At 41.0% G+C, this 18,253-nt stretch overlaps 1 protein-coding gene across 4 annotated transcripts in view; it reads right to left on the reverse strand.

The window, feature by feature from the left end:
• Window positions 1-18,253, reverse strand: part of fermt2 (FERM domain containing kindlin 2) — a 42,262-nt gene that overhangs the window by 5,880 nt on the left and 18,129 nt on the right. For 2 of the 4 annotated variants that reach the window (XM_077559945.1, XM_077559947.1), the window contains exons 4-14: window positions 14,680-14,808; window positions 9,478-9,703; window positions 9,296-9,398; window positions 9,052-9,159; window positions 6,514-6,648; window positions 6,126-6,175; window positions 4,825-4,949; window positions 4,633-4,739; window positions 4,332-4,550; window positions 1,916-1,936; window positions 363-487 (exon numbers count right to left, since the gene is read on the reverse strand). In XM_077559945.1, coding sequence (XP_077416071.1) covers window positions 363-487; window positions 1,916-1,936; window positions 4,332-4,550; window positions 4,633-4,739; window positions 4,825-4,949; window positions 6,126-6,175; window positions 6,514-6,648; window positions 9,052-9,159; window positions 9,296-9,398; window positions 9,478-9,703; window positions 14,680-14,808 — 1,348 coding nt within the window. Of the gene's footprint in view, window positions 1-362; window positions 488-1,915; window positions 1,937-4,331; window positions 4,551-4,632; window positions 4,740-4,824; window positions 4,950-6,125; window positions 6,176-6,513; window positions 6,649-9,051; window positions 9,160-9,295; window positions 9,399-9,477; window positions 9,704-12,228; window positions 12,262-14,679; window positions 14,809-18,253 lie in introns of all 4 variants that reach the window. The other 2 variants (XM_077559946.1, XM_077559948.1) reach the window with 2 other exon arrangements.

Genomic DNA, 18,253 nt, shown 5'->3' on the forward strand with positions numbered 1-18,253 from the left:
CTAAACATTATATGCAAAATGCCTTTGCAGTGATGAGGCGATGAATGAATGATTCCCATCATTTATTCATTCTCGACTCCCAAATCACTATACTGAAGGAGTTTTAGTGGACTTTGTATTGGAAAAAAAAATAAAAAATCAGGACTACTTGGACCTGTGTTGGAAAAAGCTCTTTTCGAATTAACCGTTGCTAATTTTTGGAAAGCAGGGTTGATTTTCAGACCACACCCAAGCCTGATTAGTCAAAATCTGGACTTGAATCCTATTGAAACATTGCTGCATGATCTTGAAAAGACATTTCAAAGACTCATTGCCAGTTATGGACAGCACTACATAGAAGTATCGTCTCCGGCTAATCGTACTTGGCCAGGAAGTGAGTGATTCCGAACTCGGGCAGCGACTGCCACGCCTGGATGAAGCGCATCTTGGCCTCGATTAGGCTCATCTGGGCTACGTTCTGGTGGGCTTCGAGGATGCGGGCCGAGATCTGAAAACAAAAAAACAGAACATTCACGCATCAAATACTGTACTTTCTGATGAGCAATCGCCAAGATCCACACCAAGTGAAACCAAGTTGGACAGAGGAGGTCAAGTCCCAAGGCCTTAAGGAAAATCCAACCTGTGCAACACTGCATGCATGCATGGACTGCACACCCTTGAAAACACAACAGTGTTTTGTACACCACCTTTCTATGTCACACTTGTAAAAACACGCCCTGACTTTGACACTACAAACCTTAGTTTGAAACTCTAAGCCAGGCTTGAAACCCTATTTCCCAACTCTATCTCAAGTTTAACCGAGGCTAGAGGCCCCATTTCAAAATCCTACCATGAAATCCTAAACCAGTTAAAACCCTAACGTGGGCTTAAAACCCTATCCTGATAATACTAAATGTTATTTATAATGCACTTTACATTTAACATCCTAGCCAAGCTATCCTAGTTTAAAACTGAAACCCTGTCCTGAAACCCTATTACTCTAAACCTGTCTTGCAACCCTAACCCAGATTTGAAACCTCAAATAAAAAACAAGATAAGGGTTTCAAACTAGGGTTATTACAAAGTAGGGGTTTAAGACAGAGTTAGGGTTTCAAGCCTGGCTTACGCTCTAAAAACAGTTGGGTCAAAAGTAACCCAATTATGGATCCAAAATGGACCGATTCACTTTAGGGATCAATTTGACGCAACTTTCGGGGTTTTATACGAAATGTCCCAAATTTTTGACCCAAGTAAAGGATCTGACCAATATTTATGAGGGTTTTTTACGCTGAAAGACCCATTTCTTGACTCAAAGTAGAGGATCAGTCCAATTTTGACAAAACTGTTGTTAGAGTGTACAATTTTCAGTTATAGTTTAAAGGGTCTCAAGCACTGGGTACAAATGTGTGAAGTTTTGCTACTCTTTCATCCACCATGCTTTCACTGGGTTCTGTGTAAAATGCACAAAGCTGTAATTTTTTTCTGTTACAGCTCGTATTTGGCCAGTTATCGCAGGATCTCCGTGTGAAAAAGTCTTCTGTGCCTTCTTATTTTCGTTTCCTGTCTCTTTGTGCGCAGGGACGGGAACGAGCTATTTGGAGCCAATCTGGAGTCAAAAGTTGAGCTCCAGATGCTGATGAGCTTTACATTCCTCAAGCATTAAGTGGTCAGATAAAAGCCAAAAATTGATGCGGGCGGACGGACGACAACTGTGTGTAATTAATCAATGAAGCAGATGATCTCGTGCATTAAAAATGTGGCCGGTGGTCCTTGAACACAGTGATGGGTTGCGTGTTAAACGGGTTAGACACTACATCTAGCACGTTCGCTGCTATTGGACACTAAGGTGTGGTTACATGAGAGGAGGCGACTACCTACTGTACAAGTGGTCAGGTTATCAAAACATGCACCCAGTGGACACTCCGGATGAACTTACCAAATCCCTGATTAAGCCTTGCTGGAGTGCGGAGGACAGAAGGGACGAAAAAAGGAGGAGAAAGAAAATAATCAAATCGATTGGACACAGGAAGTCAAGTCACGTCCACAAGGATGTGGTAGGAAGAAAAGAATATGAGAGGCCGAGAGAGGCCTGCTTATGCTACGTCTACAATAAACTCACAATTGATCATATTCGTGACATTTATATTTTTTCTTTTTGCATTTGATCAATTCAAATAATTCCAAAGCATGCACTAAACAACTTTTTTTTCGACATGTTAGTGTTTTACATTTTTTTGGGGGGAAAAAAGAGCACTTTTTTTTGTTGCATTAATCTACTGTGATGAGGATAATCAAAAAATATTCAGGACATTCACCCTAAAATATGTTGTGTGAATACATTTTTTTTTTTAAAAAGAGTAACATTAAGAATATTAATTTATTACATATTTTATATACATTTTGCATGTTGACCATTTTTGGGAGACTGATTTATTATTATCATCATCATTAAATGTGATATTCTTTATTAAAATTCTCATAATAATATTAGTAGCATTTTCCAACTGTATTAGGGATTTCACTCATCTCGATCTCCAATCAGGCCACTTGTGTGGACATAGCACACAAAAAGTAATTAAGTCAAATGCATTTTTTTTTAGTAACATTTAACATTGGTGCTGCAATTCCTCTTATAGCCACAAGAGGGAAGTGTAGACCAAGTATCGCACAGAACGTCTGCTGGCGTGGCGATTTGTTTTTCTAACCACACACACACCCAGGAAGTTGATTGTTATGGTGCTGTTGTTTTTTCTTCTCAACATGTGTGTGCTTTGGACGGGAGAATTCCTGCATGTGTGTCCCCACTGGGACTTTCTGTTAACAGGAAGTCCTCTTTGAAGAGGAGGGGGGGCTTTAGGGGGATGGGGGAATCAAAGCTGACATTGCTTTTCCCAGGCAGTTTTCCCGCCTACTACTCCCATTTCCGGTATTTTCTATGACCCTCCACAGTATTATACGTGCGGTTCACTTTACAGGAGTGATGTGAGTAATGGTACTTTACTGTAGTGTATTGCATTTTGAGTGATTTGACTTAAATGAAACCACATGGAGGCCTCGTCACACTACTCCGAACACTATGATGGCAGTCGTGTACTCAGCTGTTCCGCACGCATGCACGCAAACACACACACAATTCATCACGGTTTATGTGACACATCTGCATGTAACGATGAGCAGTGGGAAGTAACAAAGTATAAATATTTGACTGTACTTAAGTAGATTATTTTACCGATATCCGTACTAATTTTCATGATGATTTTTTTTATTTGACTCTTTACATTTGAATAAAAAAATACAGAGAGATTAAGTCAACCAAAACTGTAAAAAAAAAAGAGAGAGCGCAATATTTACTTGAAAAAAAAAAAACTAAAGTAAAGTTTTTTTCACTCAGAAATTAAACAATTTAAGAAAGTAACTTTTACAAGGAGAGTTTTTGAGTACATTTTACAAGTTAATTTAAAATAGAAAAAAAAAAAAAAAAAAGAAGCTACGTAAGCGTTGAGGAACTAACCCATAACCTTTAGCTTGGGTGACAGCCACTCTACCACCTGAGCCATGCCACTCTTTCTGTATGTTAGTATATTGCTGGAGTCAGATGGAATCCTCGTACCTCCAAGAGACCGGTTTTGGTCTAATTTTGGACACACCAGTAATGCAGTAAAAAGCAAGAGTGGCATGGCTCAGGTGGTAGCATATCTATCGCCCAAACTTAAGGTCATGAGCTTGTTCCTCAATGCTTACATAGCTTCTTTTTTTCCCCTTTTTAAAATAAACTAGTCAAATGTACTCACTCTTTGTAAATTTACTTAGAATTTCTGAGTGAAAAAACTTTACTAAGTTTTTTCAAGTAAATATTACTCCCCATTTTTTGGACAGTGGAAGTTAAAATCTTGGGGTCATAAAAAGGTAGAAAAAAAGTTTTCCTAACGTGTTTGACTACTGTAGTATGTGTTAGTCCGTAGGCCAGGAGGGGAGAGAATTCCGGGGTAAGACATGGCCGATGCCAGGAGGCGGCCATCTGGGAAGCATCAGACGCCACTCTGTCCCGACCCACTCCCCCAGCAGAGTCATCAACAAGTCAACAAGTTCCCACTAAACACCCGCACCGCCAACTGTCTGGTGTCTCACTGAGCACACACTGCTTACTTACGTGTTACCGGAATGCCTATTTTCTCTCCGTCTATCTTCTTTTTTTTGTGGGAGGTGGTGGGGGGGGGGGGGTTCTCTTTTCCCCATCACTTCTCAAACTGAGTACCAGAGAGTGTTATCATTGCTCTTATTTATATTCCTATATCTGTCCCCACGCAACTGCATACCGTCCAGTGGCATCCACGCACACTATGCAGACTCACCTGCTTGTTCTTGTACTTTTTCAGGTAGCGTGGTGACACCAGGCACTCGGGGTTGATGTCAGTGGTGATGGGCTCGATGAATTGCGGGTCGGGGTTCATGTGCTGCATCTTGAGGAAGGACAGGATGTTCTGCACCTCCAAGTTGTAAGAGCTGTCCGCCATCGTCTTCCCCTTGGATGCCAAGCGGCAGGCGGCCATCCAGTGGGCGTACTGCTTCTCCTGCCGATAAAGTACCGCAAAACGGACATTGAACACCAATCCAAAAAAGGGTTCAAAAATTCGGTACTACCGACGACCTCACCGTGTCACATCGTAGCCAGATCTCGTTCATGCCGTCCGCCACGGGGATTAACAGCTTGATATTGAATTTTTGACCTGATATGTTCACATCAGGGGTCACCTCACAGCCTACAGTGACAGCACGGCGTTCGAATGTTATACGGAGGACATACGCGCGTGCGTGGAAAGGACAGTGCTTTTTATGCACGTGTACCTCTGAGGTTCATTTGGTGAGCGGGCGTCCCGTGTGCCTCCTCTTTACTCTTGTAACAGGAAATTGTGATGTCTTTGAATGTGCACCAATACTGCTTGTAGCCCTTCAGTGTCAGCTTCTTGGGTCTGGAAAACACATGGTACATACGAGTTGATGTAGTAACTTTCAGAATTAGAGCAGTGTGTTGGAAAACACCCCAAAACTCGATAACTTATTTCCGTACATGGTAAATCCATTGGGAACAATGCACATTCTATTTAAAAATATGAGGAAAAAATGTATGAAATTTGCCTAAAGATTTTGCTGTCCTGGGAAACACTGAACTTGTGTTTAGCTGTACATGTACTGTTTCCAAAATCTTTGAGTCTGCATTTCTTGAACATTTCTTAAAAAGTACGTACACCCACTGGTTAAAACGAAGATAACCTCGCCAGCTTGCATCAATAACATCAAAACCCTGCAGTCACAAGTTATATTTTAAATATTATTATGGTCCCAAAATGTATTTTTTTTTTTTTTTACGCTCGAGCATACAGAAGCATTTGATGCAGCCTCTGACCTACAGAGGTCACTTAAAGCAATGGTAGTTATTACACAAAACAGTCAGTAGGTGGCAGCAGAGTATAAGCGATAACCAGGGCCATGTTGCAACAAGCTATTTTCCCCAGTGTTTTGAACAGGTTTGTGAATAATGATGAAGCTTAGCTTTATTCTAATGCTAATTGCTGCAAAACGGAAACAGATACAATTTTTTTTGTTTCCCTGATGGAAGAAGGCACTCTAATCTTTCTTTTGGTAGGTTACATGTTTTTATAGCAATAGAACATAATATTCTGCGGGCATTGCAAAAATCAGTCCAAATCCAGTAAAACAGCCGGGAGCGAAGGGGGTTGCTTCAGTGAAAATGGCTGGGAGTCAATGAGTAAATCATGCTGAGGAAGCTGAGGTTGCATGTAATGGTGTCAAAGAGGAAATGCATTTTCAAATCAACCCCAATCATTTTATGGGACCCCTTCACCACCCTCCATCTCAAGATTCACCAGCCTGTCAGCAAAGGCACAAAGCCAAAGACTGAGTAATTATGCTTCAAAACATGCTTACGCTTGAACTTCAAAGCTAAACAGAAAGGCCTTTGGCAAACAACCCAATGTGAATCTTAAACAGGCCTTGGTGTTCGCAGTTATTTAAGGCCGTTTCCTGCTTCCTGCTTTTTGGATAACTGCACTGTCTGACCCCCACACTTGGTAATGTTTTCTGAATGAACAAGCTGTCTTGTGGTTCTCGGCTGGCGGTTTACTTACTTGAAAACTTTGACGTAGTCTGCTAGCTCGGGAATAGACGTGATGTCACCCTGTGAGGAAAAGGGGGAGGAAAAAAAAGGACAAATCCAAACATCAATGGTAGTCGAAGCAGAGAAAATCCTAACACTTAACAAGGTGAAACAATGATGTCATTCTTAGCTGAGTATCAAGTCGTTTCATTTGGTTTCAACATCCCTTAAGCAAGACATAGCGTGGAATCTCGAAAGTGGAACTGCAGCTTCATTCTGACTGAAGTAATCATTTGCCGTCATCTTGTGGCATCAATAAGCAACTATAATATTAAGCTTTGTGTTGGCCGTTAATTACTTGTAGAAAGAAATAAGTTAAAGTGTAATGATAAAATAGATCAAAATATATGTTTCCCTACCAGGGCGTTGGACGTCTTGCCTCCCTCAAGCGTGATCTCCAGGTCGGAGAGTGCGGCGTCCACCTCGTCCACCTCCTTCTCGCTGTTGTTCATGTGATTGTCCGACGACATGATGGACAGCTTGTTGATGTGGTACTGGAGGGAGGGAGAGAGAAAGGGCGAGAGGGCGTGAAGCATGTGTTACACTCCATGAATTGGAATCATAAACATCATAATAATAATCCATCTCAATGGCGGCCATTTTGTCTTGAACTGCCACTTGCTGTCGACTAAAAATGACATCCCAGTGGCTAAGAGTTCAGCTTGCAAACCTCACATGACAAGACCCAGAAAACAGGTGAACTGTGACGGTCGCTAAACCAAAGCGAGCAATGCTAATCACAACTTTTATCCACAACAATCCTCCACACTATGGAGGACCAAAACTGCCTAAAAGTGAAAATAAAAACAGATATAACAAATACAATTTAAAAATTGAATCCCCAAAAACAAATATAAATGGAAATAAAACAACAAAATATAAAAATATGCCTAAATTAAAAAAAAAAGTAAAAATAAATACAAAAATAAAAAACGAGATTCAAAAAATAAAAATAAATGTCGAAATAAACACAAAAATGAATATATAAATCAATAAATAAAAACGCTCTGCTCTCACATTTATTTATTTCATGCTGGAGACGCTCTGCCATGTCGAAATGTTATTCAAATGGACGACTATCTTGTCCACTGTCACCTCGACTTGTTGTCTAGCAACTCAAGTCGGAAGTTGTGGCGACAGTGGACAAGATAGTCGTCTATTGCTGGAGCTCTCAAATGCAAGCCGGCGCCGAGCCGCTCTCTCGACCAATGACAGGCAATTTGCAACAGCGGAGTCCAACCCATGATACAATTAGGACCGCCCCCTCATTTGAATAACATTTCGACCTGGCCGAGCGTCTCCAGCATGAAATAAATAATTAGCTGTTTTTATTTCCATTTATATATATTTTTTAATGTAATTTTTTAATTATATTTTTTATATCCATTTTTATTTTCACTTTTAGCTATTTATTTCTTTATTTAGTCATTTATTTATTTTTTATTTCGGCAGTTGTGGTCCTCCATACCACACAGCTTGGTCGAAAACCTTAAAAAAAAGAAAAAGAAAAAAGCTTCGAGTCTCATGAAACCCATTTCACCCAAGTCATATGAGCAATCCAGTATGAAAAAAAAAAAATATATATATTTTTTTTTTTGAAAATGTTTTTTATCCAATGGTTTTCAATTGGCAAAATGTGAACACGATCAAGCTAGCTCAAATTGGAAATAACAAAATCAAGATAAAAATCCACACCCTTGGGAAGCTTTATTACACTCATGCACTGCTTGACAAAGTGGAGGAGTGATGGACACGGATGGCCAGCATAGAGCCCAAAAGCTTAGGAGGTGAGAAGTAAACGGATAAGCGTCAAAGTTAGCTAGGACAACACTAAATACAAGTTGTTGACAAACGTTATTTCTATTGCCAGTCCCCTTCTCTTATTTAAATGAACAGCTGTGAAACACACAGGCACATTCTCATAGCTCAGGTTAGCCAATATGGGACAAAGGGCGCAAATGTGACTCATCATCCTCTACGGCTGCCTTTCAAATATTTGCAAGGCCTGGCGAGGTTGTTTCCAAAGTTCAAAACGACGCCTGAGTCTATTTTCTAACACCTGATTATCTCATCTAAATGTGCAGCCAACAGTAGCCGGCGACGTACTGAATGCGGGAATTGTGGGCTCTTTATTTAGACTCTAGTATCCACCTTCCCCTCTCGTGAAACCTCAGCCAACACCGTAAGCTCATGCAAGCCTTGATGAAAAATAGTATCAAACAGTGGGGAGCGTCCGAACACCCAAGTTGGATTAGCGTCTCTTCAGACTGAGGAGTAAGGAGAAACCAGTTAATTATAACCACGCAGATGAAACTCATGAGTGAGAACAGTGTCCTGCTGGGCGGTGGTTGGTCCAGGGGGCCAAAAATGCAGCATCCTGTGGCCCGAAGATGCTCTATAATTAACCCCAAGGGTGAGGGCAGGGCGGCGTCCTAGGGATCCTGGCTTTTTTTAATTTGTTTTTTTAAATGAGGGTCAGAAATAGTTAAGACACAACCCCAAAGTAGGGCTGGGCAGTTAATCAAATTAATTTGATTAATCGTCATTCTGATAATCGTTAAAATATTACTAAATTGTGAGATAGAATTTTGCCTCCTGGATTATCAAAGGCTGTTATTCTTATATTCTGTTACATCCAGATGTTATTGTGAGTTGTAAAAGTATCAGAATAGTATAAGAATCAGTATACATTATTGCCGTCTGAATATTTTGCACAGGAATTATTTTTGAATAAATGAAACCATCAATTAATTGTTTGTTGGGTTTATTAGACTAAAATTGATTAAAAATCATATTCATCTTGAAACCGATTGTCAATATGCGTGGACCTTACTATGGAAGACTGAATGTTTAAATTTGAAATTCTGACATCAAAGAGAGTGAAAAGTCAGGTATACCTGCAGTGCGGCAAACATCATCATTTCCTCCTCCGTGCACTCGATTTCCTCCAGCAAGATGGCCCACTTGGACTGCTCGTAGAGCTGGTTCACCCTTATGGCGTCATACTGGGGAGCAATAGGTTGTTTACAATAGTTAATGCACATTCCCAAATCAGTATATGTACATGTGTGTAAATCTTAAAAACTACATAGCACATGGCAGTATCCTAAAAAGGCTGTGTTGACTGTTATGGACAAATACCTTTGGATTGAGGTCAAAGAAACTGTGGTATTTAAACCTTAGCAGCAACACCTCGTTCTCTTTGACATCCTGTTCCATCAGAGACCTGGAGGAGTCCAACCACCTGTACACATACACAGTTGCTTTTCTACTACAAGCCACAAAAATATTGTATATATAATATAAAATGACATTCCTCTCACCCCTGGTTAATCTTGGCCTTGTCCAGTAGAGACTGCGGCTTGTAGAGCTTGACCAGGATGTCAGGGGAGGCGATGGGCTGGCTGACGGCGAGGATGCCGGGGTTGCCCTCCGACAGAGGGCTGTCGCCGAACCAGGCGGACGTGGGTGATAGCGGGCTGCCGTCTCGTGAGTCGTAGGTGGGCGTCATGGTCTTGCTGTACAAGCCCGGGCTGGAGTAGATGCTTCCTGAAAGTCATCAAGTCAGAGGCTGGCATTAGAAACTTGGGTGACAAACGAAATGATTGTGGACCTAAACAACATTGTTCATTTGGTGATACAAGCATGAAATTAGGCAGAAATAGTCATTGTGGGATTTAAAATAAAAAAAAAAAATACCTCAGAGATTACATCATACAAAACACTGAAGAAATGTCACCATACTTGTTTATGGATAAACAAAGTGCAGTTACTAAAATGTATTTGGGTTTTCTTTGCCAAAATATACTAATCATAATATGCCAAGTTCCAAAGTATTACAACATATTTATCTGTCCAATATAATTTGATCTTTATCACTTACGTATTGTCTTTAAGTGGGTATTTAGATGTTTAAAATAGGAGTGTCAGGCGATTAAAATCATAATTTATCGCATGACTTCAATAGTTAACTCATGATTAATCGCAAACTTTATATTGGTTCTAAATGTACTTTTTTTCTTACATACTTTTGTTAACATAAAAATGGGGACAATGTTAAACTAATAGAAATATGGCTGCATATTTTAGTCATGGATACAGTAATTTATAATAATTCACTGTAAAAAAAAAAGTTTTGTGTTGGTCATTTTTCTGCCACTAGATGGCAAAATTGCATCTGTAAGATGGTGACAGTTCAGTGCATTTTTCTTTTCATATTAAGAGCTATCTGTCATTAATCGCGTGTTTAGAAAATTTGTGGAGTTAAAGAAACTATAAATTTTCTCAAAATGAACCCACTAATTTTGACACCCCTAGTTTAAAAGTATGTGAGAATGGTAAAACTATTAAAAATTGTAAACTGGAAAATATCCTCTGCCATAAACAAAGGTGCACTGCACATGCCGAATCTCATGCTTGTATCATCACCTGAATGATTGCTGCAAAATCTCATTTAGTTGCTCCACTACAGTACAGTGCACATTGACCAATGTTGAAGGTGAGCACTCCCACACTTATTAGCAGGCCAGCCATGTACCATGTCCACACGTTGCAGATGAGTGTATTCAATAATGTCGTCCTGGTGGGACTGATGTGGATCAGCATGCACACGACGCACGGGATGATCAGGGTTTACCCACTTAAGAGGGTACACACAAAAGACCCCCCCCCCCCTCCGAACCACCACAAAAAAAGATAGGAGAGCTCTTGTCTTTGTAAAACTCTGAGCATATATTTTACACAATGTCCGTTTGGGAAAGGCTAATTCAGAGGCATGGGATAATCCGTAATTTCCCGGCTTCTGCCAGTAAGAGGGAAACCATGCTGGAAAGTTGCCAGATTATCTTTATGCGTGTACCCCCCTTTGTGAGTAAAGTGGGGCAGGAGTGCACTCCACGCGGAAAACTACATCGCACAACTTGGCACAGAGGGGAAGCGGAAAGCTTTCCGGGGATAGGAGCCAAAGTACTTCTATTGAACAATTAAGCATGCGAATCGGATCCTGTTGTTTCCATCAAACATCGTTACTCCGCCGTCCCTGATCCCCTTCTGTCGCGTCGACAAGCAACACTGTACTGAATCGGGAAGTGGGCTTGATTTAGGTTTCAAACGGAGGTCATGAGAACAGGGTGCAAGCTCGGGGGGCGAGGTCGGCCATCCTCGGCAGAGAAGGGTGGATGTTCTCTAATGCCAGAGTTCAGCGGGTCAGGAAGAGGCCTACCAGTCACTCTCATAGGGGTCTCTTGAGGAATCCAAGAGTGGAGATCGTGCACGAGGGGAAAAAAGCCGGTTCAAAAACACAACTCCTCCATCCTGTTTACAAACTCGCTGATATGCGAGTCAAAGTCATTTTCGAATGCTTACATGCGTCGACTCCCACACATGGGATTCATAGATAGACCACCACAGGCTGTTAAGACTGAGATATAACCGTTCTCATTCCTTCAAATGGTGGAATTTCCTCTAAAAACAGTTTTTATAGTGAAGCCTTCACAAAGAAATCGCCATTCAAAGAAAAACATGGACTTTGCAAATGGATTTCACATTTAAAGTTTGGAAAACTGGTTGAATTTGGTCACCTATTCTGTGTCAGCAACTGGAAAAAGATGGCTTTGAAAGGCAGTGTGTAACGTTACGACCAGATATTGCAATCTGCTCCCTTTTTCTCACAGCTGATATCGGAAGAACATGACTTGATTGCGAGTTTTGCTTTTATAATAAGCATTCCGATCCCACAGACGGTGATGTCTTCTTAATTGGAATGGACAGTTGGCAAAAAATTGAAATGTGTTCTAAAAACACCTAAAGGGTATCTGTTCAATCAGCGATTAACTCATACAGTCAAATTATTAGTAACAACTACAATGCATGCCCATCTTAAGGGAGGCAGAAACATGGTCCTCCAAGTCAGCTGACTCCCCCTCAGAAGAGTCAGACGGCCCAGACTACTGCGAGCCCTGCGAAGGTTATGGATGTCATGTGATCGCCACACAGCAGCTGTGGTAGGGGTGGGGATGAAGGATGGTGAGGAAGCAGTGCTGCAGAAACAGGAGAGGACAGAAGAGGAAGCTTACCTTTGACGGGTCCGATGTATATTATCTCAGAGGCTAGGATGAAGAAAGGAAGGCAGGAAAAAGAGAGGACAGTGGAGGAAACGTCAATGGGAATATTCAGGATACTTTATTGTTTTAAGGAAGAAGAAAACAGAAGTGAAAGGAAAAAAGTACGAGGAGGGAAATATTGGTTATTTTCAGAGGTGATAGCAATAATGACTCGAGTTAGTCACGTTGTAGAGGCATGGAAGGTCCGCCCGTTCTACTCAGTGAAATGTCAAAACAGGCGAGGCGTTATTGTGACAGTCCCAAGTGTCAATGCTGACCCAAGTCTAACAGCTAAGACCCTGGAGACACTATCTCAAGTTCTAAAATGAACGCGTTCTTTAATGTTCTTGGCACGAGGCATTTTCTCAACGGTACATTTAAAAGATAGAGGGTGAGGTCTCCGAGTGGAAATAATTGGTCATATAACCTCAGTGCTATCCGCAGACTGTTATTTGTGGCTCCTACCGTACAGAGCTCATACGCTATTATTTATGTGTTTAAGCATAATTTTCAAATGAGGGTATGAAACCAAAATGATCTTTAAAATAAAATGAATAGGTAGGAAAAATAAAACTTTGGACTTGACTGATTGATTACGTCAAAATGGAGCACACTGCTTGGTAGCGACCAGTGGATGCGCTGTTGATTCACTCCAAATTAGTTTGTTCTTTAAAGAGGTACATAAAGTGAGTTACAACCACGCTCAGTTAATTTCTTCAAACAGCATTATTTTAGTCAAGTAATTCAGACTTGACTAACGTAACTAATTACATCAAAATCAAGCGCACCGCTTAGTAGCAACCAGTAACAAACAGGGCTGGACTGGCACAAAAAAATTAAAATAAATCGGCCCTGGCATTTTGAGTCAAGAAATGGGACTTTTAGTGTAAAACAACTCATAGATAATGGTCAGATGCTTTACTTGGGTCAAAAAATTGGGTCATTTTGTATAAAACAACACAGAAAGTTGGCTCAAATGAACCCATTAAGTGAATCGGTCCATTTTTTATCCATAAATAGGTTACTTTTGACCCAACCCTCGGCTAACACAGTTCTGCCACTGATATTGACTTATGTTGGTTCAGTTTGCTTTCTATATTCAAAATGGACCAATGGACTAGTCCTTCTAAATTGTAGGCCAGTCTCTTGGGGTAAAATGGAGGAAAATAATAAATTAAAAAGCACTACATCAAAACAAGAAAAGTCAACTTTTTGTCAGGCAGTGAAAGATGACTGATAATCATGAGAACCTTCTGTCATTCATCTGTTTAAGAGGGCACTAGCATGAAAACAGGAGTTCAGAATAAGCAGAGAACATTTCCTTCATCCCATCGAGAAGATCACCTTAAAAAATAACAGTATCAGATTCATTTGCTGGTGATGACCATAACAGATTTCCGTTGAAAATTCTGATGATTATGTGTGAAATTAAGCTTTGATTCCATATCAGGTTGTTGGCCGTCTAAAGAAGTCAACAGCATGTCAGTGAAAGTTGAGTGATATTCACGCATAACTCCTCATGGCGCATTGTTAACATGCTTCAAAAGACACAAGCACAAAAACAGATGAGTTCAAATTACTTTAACACTGAAAATCTTTGAAAGGAATAATTTATTTCCCCTTTCCCTTTGACTGTTGAAGAAAAATAAGGAAAAAAGTCCATCCTAGCTATGTGCAATAGTACATTGAGTACATTAAGTGTGCGGGAGGAGTAGTTTAGCGACAAACTCAGCTTTAGGAGTGATTGCATCGCTTCCTCCCTCATTGTGATTTCAATCAGGAGACCCGGGCTAAGCGGCCGTGCCCTCACACACGGGACGGAATAACGCAGGGCAATTTGGCTAGCTATAGCATGTGATCTGATGGGGGGAAATGGATTGTGCACATTCTTGTCGTTAAGTGAACCCTTGGTGGCATCAAACTGAAATAATATATCTGTCCATCCAAAGACACCCTGGAGGAAATGTAGTGACGAAGGTTTTTGGGTGTTACCGCCGACCTCCATTAAAAAACTTTTATTGCTTTTTGGGATGTTGGCATATATGATCTGTTTCTGTGTGCTTAGTTGTAACAGTGAAAGTGGCGCCTGTTGTGTTCACCTCCTCCAGCGCCCACTTGGGCCGTAACTCAGCAATGGTTGGGCTAAAGTGGACTGGTGGTGTTGCACAGTCGGGGGGTTTAAAATGGCAGCGTGACCAACTATGTGTGGAATCTCAACCATCCGTCATCCTCCCCGCCAAGGAAGCCAGGGCTGCAGAGGCCACGCAGGGCTCGTATATTTGGACCAACGCATCTTCGGTGGCTGGCGGACCAACATTTAAAATGGACGCACTACGAGAACCATCTGAGCATGACACGTTTTAAGTACATGACAAAATATTTGTGGTGTTTCTACTGCGCAAGCGATTGTGCTCAGTGGCTGACCTGATCCAGGGGTTAACAGCGGACCCTCCAACTCCAGATCATCCTCCTCGGCTTCCTCCAATTTTTTCTTTTTCTTTTTGGGATCACGCGGTTTGCGAAGTAGAGATAACTCCTCTGGGTGACGAATATCTGTGGAGAGAGATACAGGTTGAACAATCAACAGTAGGTCCATTCTCAAGGAAAAAGTCAGGGTTTAAAAGGTCAAGATTAATAAATTAATTCAGAATACTTATTAAATAATGTGTAAAAAAACAACAACTATGGAGTCAGCAAGCACATGGACACGAGAGAAGGTAAGAAATTCAGAGACAGCTGTGGCACATGAGGACTGGAAAAAACGGCAAATCCCTTTTCTCAAGGCGCCCACAAATCTTTACTTGGAGTGTAATCCCCAAGTGAGACAGGCCAGACACAACCTCAAGCATCCCACCCCCACTTTCAACAACCATTTCTCAAACTCGCACACACACGCAAAAGTGCTATTGGGTTGCTGCAGAACAGTAGAACTTTAAACATATCTTAAAAGCGTGTGCGCGCATGTGCTTGAAGAGTTCACAATTTGATATAATGACTAAAACAGAGCGATTTTTTTCCACTCTTTACCCCCTCCTCGAGTCTCGGAGGCCAGGGACGCATCACTGCGCGTAGGCAGACGTCACAAGTTGGTGGTGATGGTTCTATGGTTATCAACTTTTCTGTTCTCTGGCTATCATCCTCACCTCCTCTTTGCCATCACTTTAACTGCGCACCAAGCTGAAGTACCACAAAGTAGTCAACATTCATGTTAAGGTGTTATTTTCAGTGAAACTCAAAATTATTCGGAGGTTCCACTGCGCTTGGTGGAACTCTGATAATGGATGGAGGTCCGTGATTGAAGAGTCTGTTTAGGGAAGCATGAGCAGAGGGAGAACATGGTAGCAAGAAAGCTCCTTGTTTGCTTTGTGTAACTAAAGCAAAAGCATTCCAGAGTATTAAAAACTACCAGATGGGAGTTCGCTCGCTCTCACTTTCTCCTCCTCTGGCTTCACTGTAGCGTTAAAAGCACAATCCCTGTGCCCTTATACAGCCATGTGAGCTGCAGGCGTGCTGCCACTGAGCTGGGCTGCAGCACACGCACACACAAGTCTGTGTGTGTTTTGAGAGACACGTGGCGTTTTAACTTACTACCGAGGGATAATGGGGGTGAAATTGAAAATTGTAACAACCTGTTTTTTTTTATTTTAATTTACCACACACAAAATGATGAATACAGAACCCAATGCTTCTGACTTCTGACTCAGCAAGCATCTAAAGAGTTTTTAGAAACAACTATTCGACCAATTATTTTAGATTAGTAGTTACCAGATTAAAAAAAAAAGATTTTGCATTAACAGTGAAATGTGTATGTGTACACAATAAAAGGATTTAATGCAGATGAATAGTTTGACTTTAAGTACTACAATTAATCTCATGACCAAAATTATATGAACGACTACATGTTTCTTTCTTAGAAACAAATCCGACAAACTCTCCCTTTGTTACAACTTTACCATTTTTGGTGGAAAAAAAATTCCCAGAGGGTTTTTGTTGCTGGGAAATTTCTGAAAAACAAACCAGAAGCAGAATTCACCCAGCAGACGAACAATAGAGATAGATGACTAACTGCTCCCCGCTAGTATTTTCCTAATTTATTGCTGACGGAACCAGTAAGCGTTTGCTGAATTATAGGTTCGTAATATTTCACGAGTTGGAGGGAAAAGTTTACAGACACTTGCCACATACTTGCGGCCTAGAGTGTTGACGCTTACAAAAAAAAAAAACAAGGTCCATTAGCGGAATTGACACCTCCAGAAGAATTAATCTTCCATCCAGCAGACAGACTTGTGGCAGTGAGCAGGCCTACAGCCAGCGCTGAGGGCTTGACGTAGTTCCAACCATGAAAAAAAATAAATAAAAAGCTGTGCTGGAGATGTGTGCTCCCTGGAACACATGATTCACTGCAGTGACTAAGGCCAATCACGACACCATCACATTCTAAATTTATAGAGTGAGAGTGCAATCGCAGATTAAAATAAAAAGACCCTAGATGGACTCAAACAAGCGGTGATTGTGTCTTTTGCTGATATTTGCCTCGTGTACTGTACCTCAAATGCAAAGAGCGACTCACTAGGCTTCCTGGCTGGTGGATCAATAACACTGGAACCAATTAAGATGAGGCTAATGAAATATGGACTGAGAAATTCCAGCTAGTTTATATGATGGAAGTAACGAAACACAATGGTATCATTACGCTGTGATTTTCTGGCTCAAAACAAGGCCTCAAAATACTGAAAAAGTTATTCAAAAGAGGACATTAATACCAAGAATATCAAGAAAGGGGCAAAAAAAAAGCTGATGTTCATTAAAACAGGACTTTGAGCTGAAAACAAAGCACATTGTTATGACAACAGAGGGCAGACACCCAAAGCAGACAAATGTGCTGCACCACAAAACATGCGGTACAGAATGCCAAAAAAGGTCCATCCTAACACTTGAATGGCAACGTACGATCATATATTTTTTTTAAAAAAAGAATGTGAAAGTGATCAAAGGTGCTTAAAAGGGGCCATAAATTGTACTCATATTTGAGTATTATTAAAAGATAGCCCTCCAAATAGTTATTGGAGTAAGAGTAAAGTATTCAGTGTTAAAAGTACCGGTAACTGGTGGTAACTACAGTAATTTCTGGACTATAAGCCGCTACTTTTTTCCACTTGCATTCGACCCTGCAGGCTAATACAAAGGTGCGGCTTATCCATTAGATCACAAGGCGGCGCACTATAAAGGAAGCGCAAGAGCGTCGTTTGTTGTGAAACAAACTTGAGTATTGCCAAAATTTAGCGAGCACGTCTTATGGTCAGGTGCGCCTTATAGTCCAGAAATTTCTGTTAACGCTTTATAGTGGCCACTGGCTGCTGAAACCGATAACCACATGTGCTGTAGATATCATTGTTGTCGATGAATTCAGTCAGATTCATGATTACCAAAACTTGAGAAAATATGCCCCACCTCAAATAAATTCCCCTTTTATTCCATTCAGTATGGAAAATAATCTGATATTACCACGTGCACAGTAGACGTCAATGGTGATGCTATTTGACTTGGAATCCAAGATTGTTTTATTGATTAACATTTATTTATTGTCTTTGTTTTTAAATCAGTACAACTAAGTTCTAGCACAGATTGGGAGGTTCCACTTTAAGAGATTTAGTGTTTGATTGCCGCTTACAGGTCTTTTCCACAGCGTGTCAGTCATCGTACAGACGCTAGCTCAAGTCGTTCATGTGGCGCTTAAGTAGAGCAACCTGACTCTTGTTTACGTTAAGTGGTGGTACTCAGCTGGGAAACAGAAGACCCTTTTTTGCCGTACCTTTGAACTTGCAGCTCCAGTCATGCGTTAGTCACTTGTGAAGACTCAATCATGAGGAGGTAAACAATGGCGCTCTGTGCGGGGGTTTATAACACGGGAAAGGTGACTGAAGTTAACTCTGGGATGTCTAGACCAAACAAGCCCATGTCTGACTGGACAAATGGGTGAGGAGGTGGTTCTAATTAG

The sequence above is a fragment of the Vanacampus margaritifer genome, chromosome 1, assembly GCF_051991255.1.
Source record: "Vanacampus margaritifer isolate UIUO_Vmar chromosome 1, RoL_Vmar_1.0, whole genome shotgun sequence".
In the NCBI taxonomy this organism is placed as follows: Eukaryota; Metazoa; Chordata; class Actinopteri; order Syngnathiformes; family Syngnathidae; genus Vanacampus; species Vanacampus margaritifer.